At 46.5% G+C, this 18,750-nt stretch overlaps 7 protein-coding genes across 7 annotated transcripts; 3 read left to right on the forward strand and 4 right to left on the reverse strand.

The window, feature by feature from the left end:
* Positions 1 to 1,669: 1,669 nt before the first annotated feature.
* Positions 1,670 to 2,314, reverse strand: FMAN_13407 (uncharacterized protein; the record flags this gene model as incomplete). Its single annotated transcript, XM_041832872.1, has 1 exon — positions 1,670 to 2,314. One exon carries the CDS (start codon positions 2,312 to 2,314, stop codon positions 1,670 to 1,672), a length of 645 nt encoding a protein of 214 aa, XP_041683292.1.
* Positions 2,315 to 3,841: 1,527 nt separating this feature from the next.
* Positions 3,842 to 4,182, reverse strand: FMAN_13408 (uncharacterized protein; the record flags this gene model as incomplete). The annotated part of the gene is made up of 2 exons (XM_041832873.1): positions 3,842 to 4,018; positions 4,072 to 4,182. 2 exons carry the CDS (start codon positions 4,180 to 4,182, stop codon positions 3,842 to 3,844), a joined length of 288 nt encoding a protein of 95 aa, XP_041683293.1.
* An 842-nt stretch (positions 4,183 to 5,024) lies between these two features.
* On the reverse strand, positions 5,025 to 6,290 carry FMAN_13409 (uncharacterized protein; the record flags this gene model as incomplete). Its single annotated transcript, XM_041832874.1, has 2 exons — positions 5,025 to 5,923; positions 5,981 to 6,290. 2 exons carry the CDS (start codon positions 6,288 to 6,290, stop codon positions 5,025 to 5,027), a joined length of 1,209 nt encoding a protein of 402 aa, XP_041683294.1.
* Positions 6,291 to 7,216: 926 nt separating this feature from the next.
* FMAN_13410 (uncharacterized protein) lies at positions 7,217 to 8,874 on the reverse strand (the record flags this gene model as incomplete). The annotated part of the gene is made up of 2 exons (XM_041832876.1): positions 7,217 to 8,596; positions 8,650 to 8,874. 2 exons carry the CDS (start codon positions 8,872 to 8,874, stop codon positions 7,217 to 7,219), a joined length of 1,605 nt encoding a protein of 534 aa, XP_041683295.1.
* A 2,906-nt stretch (positions 8,875 to 11,780) lies between these two features.
* Positions 11,781 to 14,456, forward strand: FMAN_13411 (uncharacterized protein; the record flags this gene model as incomplete). The annotated part of the gene is made up of 2 exons (XM_041832877.1): positions 11,781 to 12,089; positions 12,141 to 14,456. 2 exons carry the CDS (start codon positions 11,781 to 11,783, stop codon positions 14,454 to 14,456), a joined length of 2,625 nt encoding a protein of 874 aa, XP_041683296.1.
* A 333-nt stretch (positions 14,457 to 14,789) lies between these two features.
* On the forward strand, positions 14,790 to 16,258 carry FMAN_13412 (related to tetracycline resistance proteins; the record flags this gene model as incomplete). Its single annotated transcript, XM_041832878.1, has 2 exons — positions 14,790 to 15,509; positions 15,563 to 16,258. The coding sequence occupies 2 exons, from the start codon at positions 14,790 to 14,792 to the stop codon at positions 16,256 to 16,258; spliced, it is 1,416 nt and encodes a 471-aa protein (XP_041683297.1).
* Positions 16,259 to 17,058: 800 nt separating this feature from the next.
* FMAN_13413 (uncharacterized protein) lies at positions 17,059 to 18,417 on the forward strand (the record flags this gene model as incomplete). Its single annotated transcript, XM_041832879.1, has 1 exon — positions 17,059 to 18,417. The coding sequence occupies one exon, from the start codon at positions 17,059 to 17,061 to the stop codon at positions 18,415 to 18,417; it is 1,359 nt and encodes a 452-aa protein (XP_041683298.1).
* Positions 18,418 to 18,750: the final 333 nt, after the last annotated feature.

Below are 18,750 nucleotides of genomic sequence, written 5' to 3' on the forward strand. Positions count from 1 at the left end.
CTCTTCAATCATTCTCTTCACCTCACACTGAGGACACTCCGATGCTGGCATATATCCTTCCAAGTCTCGAATCTCAAGCTGACAATCTTTCGCTTTATCACTACCCTCGTAGATAATTCCCTGGCATGACAAAGTTTGATCGAATGACAAAAGATCCTTGCACACAGCGCAATAGTACTTTGTGAAAGTGACTCTGCACATCTTGATGTACGGAAAGGGATGTGTTGGGAGAGTGGGTGAGGATGGAGATGAAGGCATGGTTGCTTAGAGACGAGAGAGGATATGGGTTTTATACTATTCTTCGCTTTGGAATATCAGGGCTACAGCCGTGTTCCACGATCAGACCGGCTCAAATATCGGCTGTTCAGGGAACAAACGCCACTATTGTGTTGCGATTCTGCTATGATCTCCTCTCTGTTCATTTTTCTTCTTTCCTCTCAGGCAGATGCAAACTCATCTGTTCGGGTAGGTTCTATACTGCCTTTCTCCACCTGGTCTGGAGCGGCAGAACATTCTCTTTATTCCGTCGAACTCCGTGCGAAAGCAACTGAGCATCACTGTAACTCAAATATTTTTGGAGTCAGTGGTTTTCCTTTTGATGACACTGAACTAATGCGAGACAATACTAAGGAACGGGTTTACTTTTACAGATGTCCAAGCAGTGAGGGAATCTCTCAGAACTCAACTATGTACTCTGATTTGGGTCGGAATCAGAGACCTTTGGGACATAACCAATCCACCATCTGCTCATGTATTTGTAGGACCTCTTCTTTCTGCCTGTTCTCTCTCCTTTTCTCTGCATTTTCGACATTTTGTATTCGAGCGAGGTTTGTCTATCCTCTCGATGGCAATCCTGCATCCTCTTCTCGGCTCCCCTGGATGCTCATAGCATTCATGGTCTGTTCTCCAGCTCAGAAGGTGATTGCATTTTGCGCATCGGAAGTTAGTATATTGGGTAAAGCACATTTTTCTAACAAATATTGGAGCGGTTTTAGTATTCTTTAGTATGGCGTTTGAATCTTATCCGAATTTGGGATTTTGAAGTTGGCAAAGAGTTATGGGATGAAACCGCCGCTTTATATAAATTTGTATTTATGGTTGGTGAATCATATATCCATCTGATTGTCACCTTCACTCATGTGCTCTTCTGTATACATGTTTGTGACTCAGGTTTCTCAATTCTTTTCCTTGGCCTTCCTCCTTTCCTTCGTCAGGCAGCTGTTGCAATGCCAATAGCCTATGTCCCTATTGACTGTCTCGCTTGTGGATATGCAGCTTCCACTTCTTCTTCGCTTATCACAAGACTGATGCACTGTTTGCTCAGAAAGAAAATGTCTGCACCTCTCACAGTAGTACCTATATCTGACATTCCTGCACATATCGGCGATGATGATGAGTTTTATTTAACCTTGTTGGTTTTTGTTGGACTTCGGGAGTTTAGTGGATTTATTATACAAGGTTTATGCGTGATTTCTCAGGTTATATACGAACATGTCCTTTTTTAGTCACTGTCCATGTGTCTTGATCTGTGACTGATACACAATGGAATTATAGCTGAAGTATCTCGTGATTCATGTTACGTCTAGCCAGCTGATACAAGAGTACAAGCCCATGGAAGGTTCAATCCAGTGTCATCCGTGTGACTTTTCACTCGCACTGAATCAGTCTCCTACTCGTCTTGAATTTCCCCCTCCTTGAGAGCACTGTGCCCAAACTTTGCCAACAGATCCTCCAGTGACGTTTCAGAGGAACCATTAACAAGCGCCAAGATCTCTTTTGTTTCTTCATCATTCAATGCGACCTTTCCATACTTTTTCGCCAAATCAGTACCGTATACAAAGAATTCGTATCCGTGAGCTCCGACAACGTCAGGCTTGTGTGAAGAGGTACACTTGATGTCAGGCAACTTTGTATCTTGATCAGGCATAGCTTCACTATGTTCAAGACCGCGGTCAGAGAGGCACATGTGTTCACGAATGTAGTTGCAGTCGAAGAAGATAGATCCGCCTGACCAAGCGTATCCGTTACCAGTCAGACAAGTCGTGCTTTTGAATGTGAGGATTGCCTTCTGTGACACCCCGCAGTAGTCGTGAGGGTCTTGGTCGTTCGTGACACAAGTCTTGGGGCCTTTAGGCAGGCCCCCAAACTTGGCGGAACGAAAGGTCTGGTTATCTTCACAACACTGCCCTGCTCGGCGGTTGTAGCAACGGTGGTAAGAGCCTTGGCAGTTATGTGAGCCCCAGTAGTTGGTGATTGTTGATGCGCTGCAAAGAACGATAGCGAAAGCGATGAGGAGGAGAAGATGCCGAGACATATTGGAAGATCTGTGAGGACCTTTATTTGGATGTGGAATTACCAGCATATTTATACGTATCCTAAATATCTGGAAACCAAGCGCGGTGTCGGACATTTGAAGTGCATTGCCGAGTATCCGTGTTTATCATTACCTATTCTTCAAAACATGCAGTAACGATATGATCAGCCGTAAAGTATCTTGCCGCTCTAACCGGAAACCTATGTTGGCTAAACTCCTCCTCAACCAACAATTCCGTGTCCCGCTACACTATGCCTAATATTTGGCCGGACCTATTGGGTCAAGGAAATCTGTTTTCAAGTGCTCCAATTCATTAATACCTCCTCGACTTTTTGATAGCAAAATATCTATAACAAAGCTTGACTTTGACTGAATATTGTGCTCTTTTTCTTCATTCTGTATGAGTTTGAACTTAGTTCTAGGATTTGCTTAACTAATCGAATTAAATGGCTGGTCTCTCTTATTCTAGTCAAAAAACTGATAGCCAACCCATTCGGGTACTGCGGAACTTAGTAGTCCCCTTCACCAACTACTTTCAGCTTCACTGTGCCGCCATGTTGGCGTATCTGGAGCAACTATACATGATTTGACCAGAATATAGCAGCTTGACATGGCGATCTCGTATATTTGGCCTAGATGGTCTATGTTGGGCTCCTCAAACTTTATTCCTTTGGGGCCTCCACCTTCGCTGCTACATGCTACCCTCCATATTCGGGTCTGTCGGTCCTGTCAAGTTATCCACGTGTTGAAAGACGTCCATTTACTATATTATTAACCATTTAAATCCCTAGTGTTGTATTTTCTATCTGTTGACTTGTATCTAGACAGTCAGGGCATTGGGGAGCAAGGAAATATCAGAGATTTCATTCTAAGTCTTACATTGATCTAAGCAAAAGATGTCCCAAGTTTACCTTAAACGTAGCTAATTCCTACATTGACTTCAGCTTTTCGGTACTTGTTATAGAGCCCAAAATATGATACCAGTTAACAATAACCCAACCAGTAACCAATCTTGTTCATGTATACGAGACACTGTGTGTTGCTGATTTAGATCGTCTTGGCGGATGCACTGGAGCTCATCATAGTAACAAATGCCGCGACATACGCTGTGTTCTGAACTTTTAGACAGTGATGATTTGAAATATAAACCTAAGTAATAAGTTATGTAAATCATCCATAGGTAGGACTTATGGCTAAGAACTGATATCATCACAGAGTACTTAGAAGTTCCGAGCTATTTACCATGTTCTTCTAAAGGCATACTAAGTATGCGTCTATAAGAATAAGCAGTCAGGGTCCCATCCAGTACTGAGTTACTGAGACTTGTCACTGGTTCCGCTTGAATGGTCATATCATGCTAGGTAAACTGAAAGCATATCCCTGTCATATGTATCATCAATCAGGGCACTTGTAAGTAAGTCTTTTTATTTGTTACTTCTAACTCATAGGCCACTATGTACTTGGAAGGAAACTAGTTCCGCTGCGAGTTGGCAAGACAACTTTAAAAGACCACCCTCGCGACTGCATCTAAGCACAAGCAGTGCAGACGGCGGCCGCAGAAGCCTGAACCTGCAGAGCCTCGAGGAAGCCACAGTTGTCAAGGACACAGTTGATGGCCGAAGCCTGAATAGCGCTGGAACTGGCGCACTGGCAAGCAATGTTGCTGCAGCCAACAGCGGAGGCAGCAGAGGTGATGCAAGGAGCCTTAGAAACATCGTTAGCAATTGAAACACTGCGGCTTTTCAGGATTGACTGACACCACAGGTAGGGATAGCAGAGGTCTCGGGACAATCAGTAGGGTTGGCCTGGGGCATGGCAAAGGCAGTGCCGAAGAGAGCAGCGACGAGGAAAGAGGTAGAGAACTGCATGTTGAAGAGTGGCTTCTTATTGATTGCTGAAGACTAAGTGGTAGAGTGTTTGTGTTGAGATGGTTGGCTATCTGGTTTGAGGACAAAGGCTCAGTATTTATAGACGAATTCTTCTATAGTGAATCACATATAAACATGGTCTTCATGTCTCATTCATGGATGTTCTCCTGAGCTCGGCATTCTCAATTTCCTTCAATAAATCAGAAGCCATGTGAGCCCTACTCCCTGTCCAAGAGATCCCTGATAAACTGCACTTCCCCACGATTTCGCATGCCGTTGTAACCTCAATGCCAGGATTCCCCTCGTTTGTCGGCCAGTCGAGAACGGCACAGCTTTCCCCATGGGGCGCTATGACCTCTGTAGATCTTTAAAAGATCGCAATTAAGGCCCAAAGCGGGCGATCGGCCGATACACGGATTTCGCACGCCGAGGAATGCAACTCTGAATTCTCTTGGTCGGTCCTACATGTGAATTATGCTGCTCAATTATGTAAGAGGCTGTTCGTATGATGCTGGCGTTGTTTGGTGCGTTTGTAGTTGCTGGGTGAATCCTGCTTCGGGAATTGTCACATGCTGAAACGCAGAGAGAGGGGGGAATATGCCGCTGCCTGGAAACGCTGGGAACTAGTACAACCTTAGTTCCCGGTCATTAGTTACCTTCTTATTCTGGTTCCTGAAGCATATTGAGAGGAAAAGACGTCGACCACGCACGCTCCGTTCGTGCGGACATGAGCCCAGTTCATCAGCGGAGAAACAAAAGTGCCAGTCAAGTTATCACGAGTTGTCAGAAGATTGGAGCTATTGAGATATATTGAGGCGCAAACTACCTGAATAGAAGAAGAGCTATGCGTTTCTAACCGTGGTTGACCAATCGTTGATTTGATGGAGCAAGTCTCGCACCTTTCTTTTGTCATTGTCATCCTTGAGCTCACGGATCACATACAGTTCCCTGTACAGTTGACTGAGTAGCCCTTTCCTGTATATAAGTGGGGTTACCATGGGCCAACCAATGTATACATGTATCCCCGACAACTGACAGAAAACGTCCATCAACAAGAGCCATTCTGGCAGATTTTTCAACTGGACATCGTAGAGAGCCACACGTTCCAGGGTCTCCTCGTGCTGCTTTATCATGTCTACTAATTCGCTCGGATGACAAAATTTGCAGGAGAGGATGAGCTCTTTGAGCCTTGGTATTTTGAATTTCGAGAAGTAGAGGCTCTCACCAGTGCCTTTATCAAAGTCCAGTGTTAAGCTTGATAGCTGGGGGAAGCACGAAAGCAACTGCTCAAACGCGTCGTTTGGCCAAGCCCTAGGCCATGCGTTTACGGTCATTTTCAAGGACTTGAGCTTTGACACGGCAGCGGGCTGTGCCATGCAGACATCATATATCCCGACAGATTTGCAATGGCAATGCCCCCAGACCAAAGGTTTGTTGCAAGCTTTATCAGCAAAAATCTCGACATTCTCTATGCCATATTTGACGCTTAAGCTAAAGAGATACCCAATCAAATATCGGATAAAAGCTTGAGCTTCAGACTCGTGGATCTCATAATAGTTCCGGACATCCCGAATCTCGTGGAATGTAAGTTTACCTCTGCCCCAAGGTCGTTGGTTATTGGTGACCGAAATTGTGTTGCAATTTGGGAGTCTCTCAAAGGCCTTTTCTAAGGCCAACATGAAGAATGTTGACGGTAGCCGTTGGGGTATATCTTGCATGTTCTGAAATGTCATTTCCTTTTCTGACGCGATGTTAGCACTTCTTTATTCTTATCCCTGGAATTCAATGTCGTGCTTACTTTCATAGGACTGACGGGCTTTGCATTCTTCGTCAAACCCGAGCCAGTCTCTTGTAACGACCATGGGTGTAAAACCAACCTTTCGAACACAAGAAGCCAAAACAGAGTGGTCCGCGATGGAAACGAGACTCTGGACACTTTCCTTATGGAGCATGATATTGCGGGTGTGAAAGTATCTCCTCCCAAAAGTCCAAATGGTGACTTGATAGAACCGTCTGCATGTTTGTCGTAGAGCGGCGAAGGTGGGTAGCGATACTTCACCTACCACCATTAGGATGAGCTCATTAGGCATCTCCTGTATGGAAGTCATGATGGAGTTTCATAGAGTAAAGGGATAAGTGGAATAAGTGTTGAATCATGCTATGAACATGGTGAAAGACTTTGAATGAGATGAGAGACGAAGGAGATGATCGCTCTTATATCCTGATTCGAGACTCGGGTTTAAAATTTTTAGCATTTGGAACCGCACCACACGCGTAATCTATGCTTGGAACCGTACCACACGCGTAATCTACCTAATGCCTCTGGGCGTAATACACTTTGACCATGACAAAGCGTATCACATGTTGCTATGGTGTTTTGGTGTCTTGGAAGTTTAAACTTATATTGAGATTATCGCCGTTCAGGCATTCTGGGATAATGTTCTACTGTAATTCTGAGACATGTAATCTACAGTTGAGACTTGTGGTTTGTATGAGAGCCTGGGTTAAGACAACTTAGCTAATACATAATTACATTCAAGACCACCACAAAGAACAGCGGTGATTTCTCCGCAAGACGGGCCATTTGATCTTGTGCCTAGCACATCGTGGCAGGCTTTTGCAATAGAGTCATTTTTTAGGTTTTCATGAAATCAGCCTTGGGGTGTAGATTTCGATTAGACATGGTGATATGATGTCTAAATTTATTTGAAATTTATGGCCAATGTCTTGAATAAGTACAGAGCCTCATAGACGGCTTTTGAGGAGAAACTCTGGTATGGAGACGGGTTATCGTATTCCTGTCATATAAATGAGCCACCTAAACTTAACCTGGGTGGCAGCGAAGTTCTAAGTTCTGTCTGCTGGAATAAGCTCTCAGCCATAAGTCTCAGCTGCAAATGACACTTCTAGCTCACGACTTAGACATTATACCAAGATGTCTGACCAATTGCTACAGCGCAATGCTGATAAGAAGAAAACCTAGATGATGAGGGCTTGAATCAGCCACACAGTTGCGCCTCTAACACTATCTCATTTACTGCCGAATACTCGAACCAATATCGGCCCAGTAATCGCATTTCTTTTGTAAATCTTTGCTTGGCGTCTCCATTTTGGTTTTACCTCCAGTCTCAAACTTCAGTCGCTTCCGACCCTTTTCCGTCCATTGCTCCCACTTGACAGCACTCTTATCGCGATGCGTATTTGGATCCAAGGTACGAATGAAGCTGGTCCAATAGGCTTGGATCACAGGGACCACGGGGACATTCTTCCCGCCATTGAGGTAGCTGGCTGGCGAGCCCGGACCAGGTCCGAACACAGCTTGGTTCTCAACAACATGAGGAACACCGTAGCCTGCAGCCACCTGAGCTGGATCCTCTACGTCATACCAATAGTTCCAAGAGTTGGGAACGCCGTGGGTTGGCAGTGCATTAGAGATATACATTGATGAGCACATGTATCTCATATCTCCGTAGACGTCACTGACTTGACGCCACCAGCACCCAGGGTTAGGGCAAGACTCGTTTTTGTTGGGGTAGAGTGCGTTAATTTGCTCCAGTTGCTCTAGAGTCAGGAAGGGAAAGTTCGCCTTCATAAACTCATTGCTTTCCACTGAAGAAGATGTATTCACAGGCGTAAACACAGTCCCTCCATTGGTGTCATCGCCAGCCATCAGAGGCACTTTTACAAGCTTTCCCTCCCCATAAACTCGATAAGTCACATCGGGTACGAGCTTACCATCGATGCTGGGAGTCCACATAAACAGAGGCGGTGTGGTGCTGCCGAGGTTCGGGAGGTTGTTGTTGATCTTCTGGATTTCCTGGGGCGACTTGGAACGAATGCAGTGAAGAATGTCCTTCTTCGCACCAACACAGCCTAGTCGCACGGCCAGAGTGTTGAACTGATACACAGATTCCTTCTCGGTGAGGAGAGACCCGAACGAGATAGATTGGGCAATCGCGCCGTGGAAGAGACCCTCATCTTTGCCTCCATAAGCAGTGAGATGCAGACTGACACTTGCAGCACCAGCAGACTCGCCGCCGATGACAACATGGTCAGGGTTACCGCCGAACTTGGATATGTGCTTCTGGACCCATTGGAACGCCTTTCGCTGATCATGGAGACCGATGTTTGGTGTGATCTGGTCAGCATCGTTGAGGAAACCGTATACACCAACACGATAGTTGATGGAAACGACGATCATATCCAAGTCGCCTGCGACGACCAGAGCAGTACCGTTTGCGTTGGGATTTGTGTTGCCGTTGAAACCACCGCCTTGGATATAGATGTATACTGGAAGCTTGTCCTTGGTCGAGGCTTTTGTTGGTGCCCAGATGTTGAGAAAGAGGCAGTCCTCGGATTGAGTATCGCCAATGATTTTGGGATCAGAACCTGTTGCGATGCATACTGTTCCCCGCTGCAGAATGTTAGCAGGGGTCGTTGGACCGAGGGAGAAGTGGCGTGGCCTACCTTGGTGGCATCCTGGACGGCTCTCATGCGGACAGGATCCTGGGGAAGCTTGAACCTCAAGTCCTTGACCGGTGCGGCAGCATATCGAACTCCAAGCCATTCCGAGACACCATTGTCAAGGACGTTGCCTTTGTATTTGCTATACCCAAGATCGACCGTGGAGCTCACGGCAACAGAGAAGGGCAGAAGTGCTGCTAACAGGATCATACGATACAACGACTCCATTGTGAATACCCGTCGGATCATCTACATATTCGCTCAACGACATCGCAAACTACATGCCTCCATATACTATCTTCGGCAACCAGAAGTTGGCCCCGGTCGGCATATCACCGGCCCTTTTGCATCTGCCATGCTTGAAGCCGTTAGAAATCAACAGGCTAAACCTCATGAGCTTTCAACGACCGGCGTTTAGGTTACTGTATTCGGTCAAGCTTTTCGGAATCTGGGGAAGCGGTGATGAAACTTGCGGGGAAATGCAACGGATAATCTTGGAATGGCATAGCTCGCCGGCATCATGGCACGGATAATCGGATAAAAATGCACCGAAATTGGATGACGTCGGGAGAAGATCTGGTCCGCTCGCCGATGGGAGAGTCCTTGCCGAGGTGCTGGTAGGAAAGTCTCGATTTTGAGCGACATTCCTGGGAAACGTGCAGCCCTTTGTCGATTGGTAGGAATTTTTTCACCTTCAGAGTCGCGCAATCATTCTAAGACTGTTTCACAAGGCTTAGGACAACCACGGGGTTGGGGTCGCGTGTCATAATTGTTTGTTCCCTCTATTCAGGGAAACGGCAAAATCCAAACCGTCGTGTCTAGGGTAGCGTAAGTTTTCCAACATTAAAGATGAAGATGAGAGCTGACATTCACGAAAGGGCAATGAAGCAGGCTAGAGCTACAACATCCATAACTAAGGCTGGATAAAATAGGAGGAAACTGGGTGTCGATTAACAGGTTGTTCTTCCAGTTCATCGCATCATCGTCATCGAACGATGATTTGTAATCCACATACAATGTGCAACTTTTTTGTGTAGACTCCTCAACAAAGGTAATCAAGCAACTCACGAGGGGCAAAGCATGCTTAAGTTACATCTGAAAGCTGAGAATAAAGAATAGTCAGCTTTTGGACTCAGCGGTTAGCAGCATGAATTATTTCGTATGATAATATAATGATCCGATTAAGCAAGGCAGTACCCCGAAGAATCCATAAAGGACCCGACGACTCAATGACCTACAGGAATTAACTAGCGACCCACTGATGAGCTGGTTTTTAGGTTTTAGATCTACGAAAAACAGAACCCAACACGACCATCGACTAATGATCAGGCCTAGATGTTTTGAAATAAGTAGTAGGACTTGGGGTTCTTGTCAGTTGGTGGCCATGCAAACCAGGCCTTTCCAGCTGCGAGATTAGTTCCTCTGTCACCACTGGGATGAGTGAACCGGTGCAGCCACTGAAGCACTACAGTAGCGCCCAACTGTAACAAACACCGCCCCCCGCCACAAGCAGTACTTGGCCTGCTGGACTGCTAATACTGTGAGATTTTACGAGTATTTCTGACCCGGCTTGGTCTCCATGCCGCGTAAAATATATGATGACAGAGTTCCTGGATCTACATCTAGCCACTGAACTTCAAGTTCTTAGTCAATGGGTTCTTGGAGAGCTATTATGTTACAAATACCATGTCTTGACGCCATTTGCGTCTAGCAAGGAATTCCCTTCTGAGACATCCCAACCTTAATCACGAGCGAAATGACGGATGCAGACTCTCTTGAAGACTATTATTCTCCTATGAGCCTCTTAAAGTTTGCGGAGGTATTCTATTGGCTTGTCAAACTGGTAAACAGTGAACCAGAGCCTACGTGTCTTGAGCCGTTGATGTCTCAAATAACCCCCTTCCCTAGCGATTCAAAATAAGCTCACCACGCTACAAAGCCTCCCTTCTCCAGCCATCCTGTTTCTTGTCTAGTCTGCAGAATTAAGCAACAAAGCTTGTATGAACCTTGTGAATTTTCCATGAGTTCAATACCGTATGATTGATCTCCCTGATTTGACGCGACGTCATAATTAAGGTTTCTTACGCTGGCATATGTTACACATAATCAAATGGCGGGAATTGAAATTGCCCGTCTCACCTTTGCGCCATTTAGTTGACTTGCCGGGCTTTCGAGAACAAGAGTGTCTGTCACTGAAGATATCAATTTCCGGCGAACAATTGAAGATCAGAGCACCGTCTTTGGTACGGTATCAAACCCCACGTAGGCACTCCTCCATTACAACTACATATATATCATTGAACGCGCTCTTGCAGTCTTGTTCAGTGTCTGGCACGTAGAATGATCAGCATGCCCTGCTATGCAAATCAGGCCATGCCTGGTACTCTAAACACGCAACTGTTGCAGGCCCGACTTGCATGCATCCTTAATGCCAAGAAACTCGAGTCAGATGCCGAGAGTCGGGATCGACTTGCAGTCGTCATGCTGATAACCTCTCTAAAGCCAAGAAAGCTTGTAATGCTGCTCCGTTTGAAGTCCCGGCGGTTCAAGTGGCCATTTGCTGGGCATCAACTGTTTGGAAGCAGGGAGTTTCGGATGTTCATTGTGCCAAGTAATAGTTCTACTTAGCTTTAGCTTTATCACATACCAGCCTGGTTATATCCAAGAATTAAAGTTTTAAGCTTAGCAGCGAGGAAAACAATGACATTCAAGACCTGGAGATACAAGCCTGAGCCTTCCGTTGCGCCAAGACAGGGGTGGCCTCTTTAGAGTAGCCCTTCACTGGAAGCGAGTTTTAGCTAGCGCCAAGCTAACACGATTACCGCTAAGCTTCAGGAGTGAAGCTCCGACGTTAACCATTAAACACTCTGTATCTTCAAACATTTTAGAGCAATGAGGGTCTGTGGCGCTTCAGGCGAGGGGCCAATTTAATGAGCGATTATCTCCGATCTGCGCACGAGGCCACAATGAGGTTAGAGCAAGGGAGGCTTTGGCAGGAATTCACTGGTATCCCCTTTTCACTTGGCGCAACGCGGCCTCTTCGACTTGAATCCATCAACAATCTTTAAAACGTGGTCGATGGATCTGCTTATGAGCAACCAACAAAGACATTTTGTTGCAAGTCGTACGACAAGATGAATCAATCATGGAGCAGATTGCTACCCGTCGTTTTTGCAACCCTTTTCTTAGCCTTGGTGGCGTTCAAATCTCTTTTCCCTGGAGATGATCCTTACCGCTGTCGCGCGGTGCAGAAAACAGGTCGATGGATTGACCCGATTCGCGATGAGCATGGAAATCGGGATCCATTCAAGCAATGGCAGCCCGATGGCTGTATCCTCAATCACTACGACTCACAAGATATCCGCAGATGTACAGAGGGTCGCCCAATTGTGATCGTTGGCGACTCCACATCTAAGAATCTTGGTCTTGCCATGGCCAGCCTGGTAAGTCATTCAAAGAGACCTTGAAAATGCTGGGAATTGACAAGATGATAGCTCGACAACAAGCAGTACAAAAAGGACGAAGCAGCTAAGTTGTTCAGCAAAACAACATCCTTCAACATGACATATCATGGCCAAAGGATAGAACGAGTTGCAAACGTATATCTGTCATCGCATGGTGTCCCAGGCCGAGAACAGTTCGTCAGCCACCTCGAAACTTTCGTAGATGAGAAGACCAGCCCTCCATCAATTGAACGCCAAAAAGGCCCGGCAATGATCTACATAGCTGCAGGCGCATGGTATACCCATCCTCACTATGGAGGTATCAACTCTACCGTCCTTGATCCTTGGGATGATCGTTTCTCGGCATTTCAGGATCATCTGTCAAAAGTTGACAAATTCATCGGCGATAATACACGACATGAAGATTGGTTCAGGGCGCCGATGGATCCACGAGATGGTATTGGAAATCAGATCTTCTACGCACCGCCCGCTGGGCCGCGATACCTTGGTACTGATACCAAGATGGTCATCGACAGAGGTCGCCGAGCAGAAGAAGTCGTCGAGATGCAGGACTGGCTACTGGACAAGGAAGATGAGTTCAACATCCCATTCGTTTGGTCCATTGCCAACCTTGTCGAGGGCCAAGATAAGGTCTGGCGCGATCCCCTCCGCACTGGCTTTCACGTCAAGTTTCACGTCGCAGAGCTTCGAGCCAACATTCTTCTAAACATGCGATGTAATGCGAAGCTGGACCGCATGAAGCCGTATCCCTACTCACGGACGTGCTGCACTGACTACGGCGTCAAGCCACTTGTGCAACTTTCCGTTGTAGCACTTGGGATTGTGTACCTGGCGGCTTGCATCATATGCGAGGTCCTGGATATGTTCGCCGACCGGAGTGCTGACCAACCTCGCTTTAAGCTCTTCAACATGCAAGCAGGATGTCTCGTATTGGCACTTCTGATGTGCTACTACGCTGATCGCACACAGATGCTGGCAAAGGGGAGCAAGCTTTGGCAAATGAAAGACTTTGTCGCGCTTTGCATTGCTTGTATTGCAATCATGTTGGCTACGATTCGTCGCATCAAGTCGCCTGTTCAAGAGGACCTCTCAGTAGACATGCAGGAGTCAGACCAGCCATTCCTCTCACGGGATCAGACCGATGAGTGGAAAGGATGGATGCAGTTCTACATCCTTATCTATCATTGGACCGGTGCTCATGGCGGCTCTATTCACGTACTCATCCGTGTCTGCGTTGCGGCATATCTCTTCCAGACCGGCTACGGGCATACGCTGTACTTCCTGAACAAGAACGACCTCTCGTTCAATCGCGTCGCAACTACGTTACTGCGCCTCAATATCCTCAGCTGCTGTCTGGCGTACTTTATGGATACCGATTACATGTTCTACCATTTCCCGCCTTTGATGTCGTTCTGGTTCCTTGTCGTTTACGCGACAATGGCGATTAGACCAAGGTACAACAGCGATTTGCAGGTTATGCTGGCCAAGATCTGCATGTCCTGTCTCATTGTATCGATGATCTTCATGGGGACGTCTCTGACTCGTTGGGTCTTTGAGATTCTCAACACTGTCTTCAAGATCCAGTGGAGTTACAAGCAATGGTATCGCCGCGTTACGCTCGACATGCTCATCGTCTACGTTGGTATGCTGACAGCCGTTGCAAATCGGCACTTGAAGATGCCTGTTCAACTAGGGCTTCGTGTAACGCTTGCTCTGGTAGGCTTCTTCGCCACGATGCATTACTTCTATGCGACTTCAGATCTCCGTGTGGCAGAATACACGAAATGGCATCCGTATGTGTCTCTTGTACCAATACTGGGTTTTATCGCCGTGCGGAATGTCTCGGGACCTGTTCGCAATTATCACTCCAAAGCTATGGCTTGGCTAGGTCGTTGTTCTTTGGAGACCTACATTCTCCAGTTCCATATCCTCCTCGCGGCCGATACCGACGGTGTTCTTGTTGTAGATGGCCTGTTTGGCGATGGATCGCTCATGGGAGACCGATGGAGGACTTTGGTGATCATCCTGCCAATATTCCTATGGATCAGTAACGCGGTCGCTGGTTCAACAGGATACATCGTCAAGATGATTATGAATCAAGGCGCAGAAGATGAGAAACTCGGCGGGCTTTCTCTCTGGGCTTGGATACAGAAGATACCAGGCTTCTCTGGTCTCTCAATACCCAAAATCAGGGTTCTCTGCATTTTATTAGTCATGTGGTTGCTCAATCTGATGAGCCGAGGACATATGATCGCGGCAGTGTTTGATGGTGGACATTCAGTGGTTGAGGCACCAAAATTCCCACTGGAATTTCCTTACCCAGTAGCGAACAGGACTACGGGATGAAGGCTGTATCTATAGTTTGGGGTATTGATGGAGTTTTTACGGAGTTTACATATACATAGAATGCTGTCGCATGGCATTGTCGATTGAATAGAGCACTAGAGCACCTTGTTGTCACTAGAAGTCTCCCCTCGGTGCTGTAGATCCCGAGCTCGCCACATCTTGGCTCCGATAAGCACCCCGCGAGTTAGCGCAATCCCCCGCTATTCCTCGCCGATGAGTCAAGAAAGATTTTTTTATGCGCCCTCTAAGCAAATTCTTGACCTTTTAATTGAACCTTTCAATTGCACAACCTCCCGAAAACTGAGGTGCCAATTCGATTCAGTTCAACTCACGATGGCTACGTCAAGGTCTTATCCTACCCAGGCTCTTGAGCTCGAGACTCTCAGTCTCACTCACGAGGCCAGTGCAACGCCGAAGCAGCCAAACCCAGTTTTATCCACGACGGGGCGTCGGCTGGGATCGCATAACGACCATGCACACGAGTCTGATGAATTCACTGGCTCAGGTGATGAAGCCGCACCCCCGAGGGCCACTCTCGTTGTAGAGAAGTGGAACGAACCCATTGGCAATGCCTTTCGAGTCGGCGCTGTCTACTGGAGTCTTTTCGTCTCAGGCGCCAACGATGCTGCATACGGAGCTTTGATCCCTTATCTTGAGACCTACTACGAGCTCTCTTACCTTGTTGTCTCACTCATCTTCCTCTCGCCCTTTGTCGGATTCATCGTCTCAGCAGCGGTCAATAACTATCTTCACATGAACATCGGTCAGCGATGGATCGCCTTCATGTGCGGAGGATCTCACGCCTTGACATATCTTATCTTATCGCAGCATCCGCCTTATCCTGTTCTCGTTTTGGCATATGTCCTTGCAGGTCTTGGTAATGGCATTGGACTTGCTGCTTGGAACTCGTACATTGGCAATTTGGCGAGGTCTAACGAGTTGCTGGGTTTTATGCATGCGAGCTATGGACTTGGAGGTACTGTTAGCCCTCTCATCGCGACCAGCATGATTACCCAGGCGAACCTCGGCTGGTATGACTTTTACTATGTGCTTGTAAGTTTTTGGCATCAATTTTATCATACGAGATTGCTGATTATCATTAATAGCTGGGTATGGCTGTTCTAGAGACCGCAACTCTCACCTACTCCTTCTGGCCCAAGACAGCTCAGAAGTATCGCGAGACTGTCCACACTGAGAGCACTCGCAACGAGGGAACACGCGCTGCTCTCTTCGTCAAGCCACATGCTCGTGTCGTATGGCTCTGCGCTTTCTTCCTACTCGGCTACGTTGGTACCGAAGTCGCTCTCGGCGGCTGGGTCGTGCAATTCATGCTGCGTGTTCGTAATGCTGACCCTTTCGATGCTGGAATGACAGCCGTCGGTTTCTGGCTCGGCATCACCATCGGACGTCTGGTTTTGGGCATGGTGATTCCAAAGATTGGTGTCAAATTGTCACTCATGATCTTCATTCCTATCACCATGGGGCTGCAGCTCATCTTCTGGCTCGTCCCCCAATTCCACGTCTCAGCCGTGGCAGTTTCCTTGCAGGGCTTTTTCTTGGGGCCCATGTTTCCTTGTGTGATTGTCGCACTTACAATGCTTCTTCCGAGACATCTTCACGTCAGCGCAATTGGTTTCGCTGCTGCGTTTGGTGGAAGCGGCGCGGCTGTTCTGCCTTTTGCTGTTGGTGCGATTGCGCAAGCCAAGGGAGTACAGGTTCTTCAGCCAATTATTCTTGCCATTTTGGCTGTGCTTTTCATAATCTGGCTTGGACTACCTAAGATTGAGAAACGAAAGGATTAAGACGGCCAATACTGCTGAGAGATATGGTGTTTGCAGGACACTCAATATCCGAAATCGGTGCCGCTTTCAAGCACAGGGGGCTTCAAATTGGGCGAACGTTTCCATATACAATAATATAGGTAGTTGTATAAGACTCTCACGCTCTTCAGATTAAGAGGCCTGCTCTTCTTTCTCAAACGAGTCAACATGGCGAAGATTTATCCTCAAAGGTTGAATTTGGCGGCGTCATGAGGCTATGGGTTTAATTATACTAAGACACTTTATGTTATCGCACGGAGCCTTTATTGCGTACGTAGCTCGTATCAATACAGTTCCGATTCCGATGAGGTTACATGAACGAATGTTACTTCGTGAATCCTACGTTACCTCAGGTCGGACCTTGTCTTGTAGCTGCTTTCATTCGTTGAGAGCTAACAAGAAAGCAATAGACTTCTGCTTCAAGATAGGCACCAATCCCTGGTTATGATTAAGAGTTCACTCGGACGAGCTCAAACTTTTCTGTGGTTCAAACTATCAAGGTTCCGTGGTAAAATTAAATATTCGCACAAAAGCTTGACGCTAATTTAACTTCGTAAAGGATAATTCCAGGCTCTATAAGAAGACCTCTAGTTCCCTCTCTTTAAGTTCCGTTGCTCACTCTGTCAAGATCACCACTACCCGAAAAGCCTGTCCTTGTCTAACTGAAGAAATACCGGAAAATGGACTGCTTTTCTAAACTCCCTCCTGAGCTCAGGATCCAAATCTTCTCTCAGTTCTCTTCCACAACTACAATTTTTCGACTCATGCAAGCATCTCCAGCAATGTTTTCTCAGTACAATGTATCCAAGACAGACATAAGACGGCATTATGTCGTCAACCTACTCACCGGTGATCGACACGAAGACCTTCTACAAGACGCCTTGGGGCTGCTATATTTGGGTCCGGCCGACAATCGACCAGACAATCACGTCATGAAATACATCATCAGGCAGTGGAACTCAAAAGCGTTACCCAATCCTTTTGAGGGAAAGCATCAGGATACCATTGCCGAGCTTTATAAACTCTTCTCTTCCATAACTATGTTTGTTGAGGACTACATCAGCAAAGCCACTTCCTCAAACCCGCCTCAAGCCTACCTTTGTCTTCCTCAGATCGCCAACCCAAATAGAGGGCTTTATTACAAGGAACACAGCTTTAGTCCAAGACAGATCACCTTAGATGACTTGATGTCATCAGAACGTCATTTTCTTCTATGGGCATTTATTAAATACGAGATGCTCTGCAAGGTTCAAGGATCTAAAGCTGCGTCATCGATGGAATTTAACGAATATAGTGCTATTGCTAAGAAAGCAAGCCATGAACTCACTTCTTTCGAGAATGAAGCACTTGATTGCATTCGTGAGTATGTCGATGCTGTATATGGGGCTCTTTATACAGTTTCTACACGATGCTCAACCAGACATGCTTCCAGTGCTTTACCAGACAAGCCCACCAGCCAGATACGCCTGTTATACCCAGACAGTCTTTATTTCAGCGCATTTAAAGCCTGGGAGGATATGGACCTGCCATCAACATGTTTACCTGCAATGATAGGATTTGCTTATAAGTTCCCAGAACTCGGTTTCGATCTACTGAGAAATATAGTACTCTTTGCAAACGGGACACAGCCCGAGTATATGCGGAGTTGGTTTTATACCATACTTTCCCCTTTTGCGAGGTCGCAGCGTCTAACTTTTCGCCATTATCGCCTGACTTTCTGCAGCGGAATCTGGACAGGCCATCTTAATCATCAAGATGATTCGCCGAGATCTTTCTTAATGCGGAGACTATGTCCTACTCATCCACCCTTATCGATTACACAGTGCCAAATATTTAGACAACGAGCGTGGGTTTTTCTCGATGATACTCGAGTTTCCAGGATGGGCCTTAGCCACTTCCCTACAATCGAGGAGCTTGAAAATCAAAGAAGCGCTGCGTCTGGAACTGAAACCATGCTTGAGGAGGAGAGACAACGACTACGTCTTTTGCAACTTTGCCAGTATCGAAGAGAGGCGGGGATCGAAGAAACCCAAAGCGAAGGATGGGAATATTTGTTCAGCGCAAATGGTGAGGATTCCATTCCTCGCTTCTTTGATCCACCAGGCAATAGGGGTGTGACAACATTTTGGGAATACCTCTGAAGATACCTTGATTATGGAGGTGAGGTGCATAGATTGTGTTGAGGACATTGGGTTTATGCACTTCATGGCATTTTTCAGAATGGCATAGCCGTTAAGGCTTAAGTTTCCTTTCATGGTTTCATGGTTTCACGTCAGACTCTATTGATAGAGACGCCACCGTTTTATGGATGTTTTCCAGTACATGTTCATGACGAATATTAGACATGTTACCTTGTTCATGAACTATATAGCGTTTCAACCTGACAATCATGCGTCATGCAGATATTTTTTACTGTTACCATCAATATGTAGTCGCTTCTGATAAAACTTGAGTTACAGCTTCTAAGTATTATG

Source organism: Fusarium mangiferae (genome assembly GCF_900044065.1).
Source record: "Fusarium mangiferae strain MRC7560 genome assembly, contig: FMAN_scaffold007, whole genome shotgun sequence".
NCBI lineage: Eukaryota > Fungi > Ascomycota > Sordariomycetes > Hypocreales > Nectriaceae > Fusarium > Fusarium mangiferae.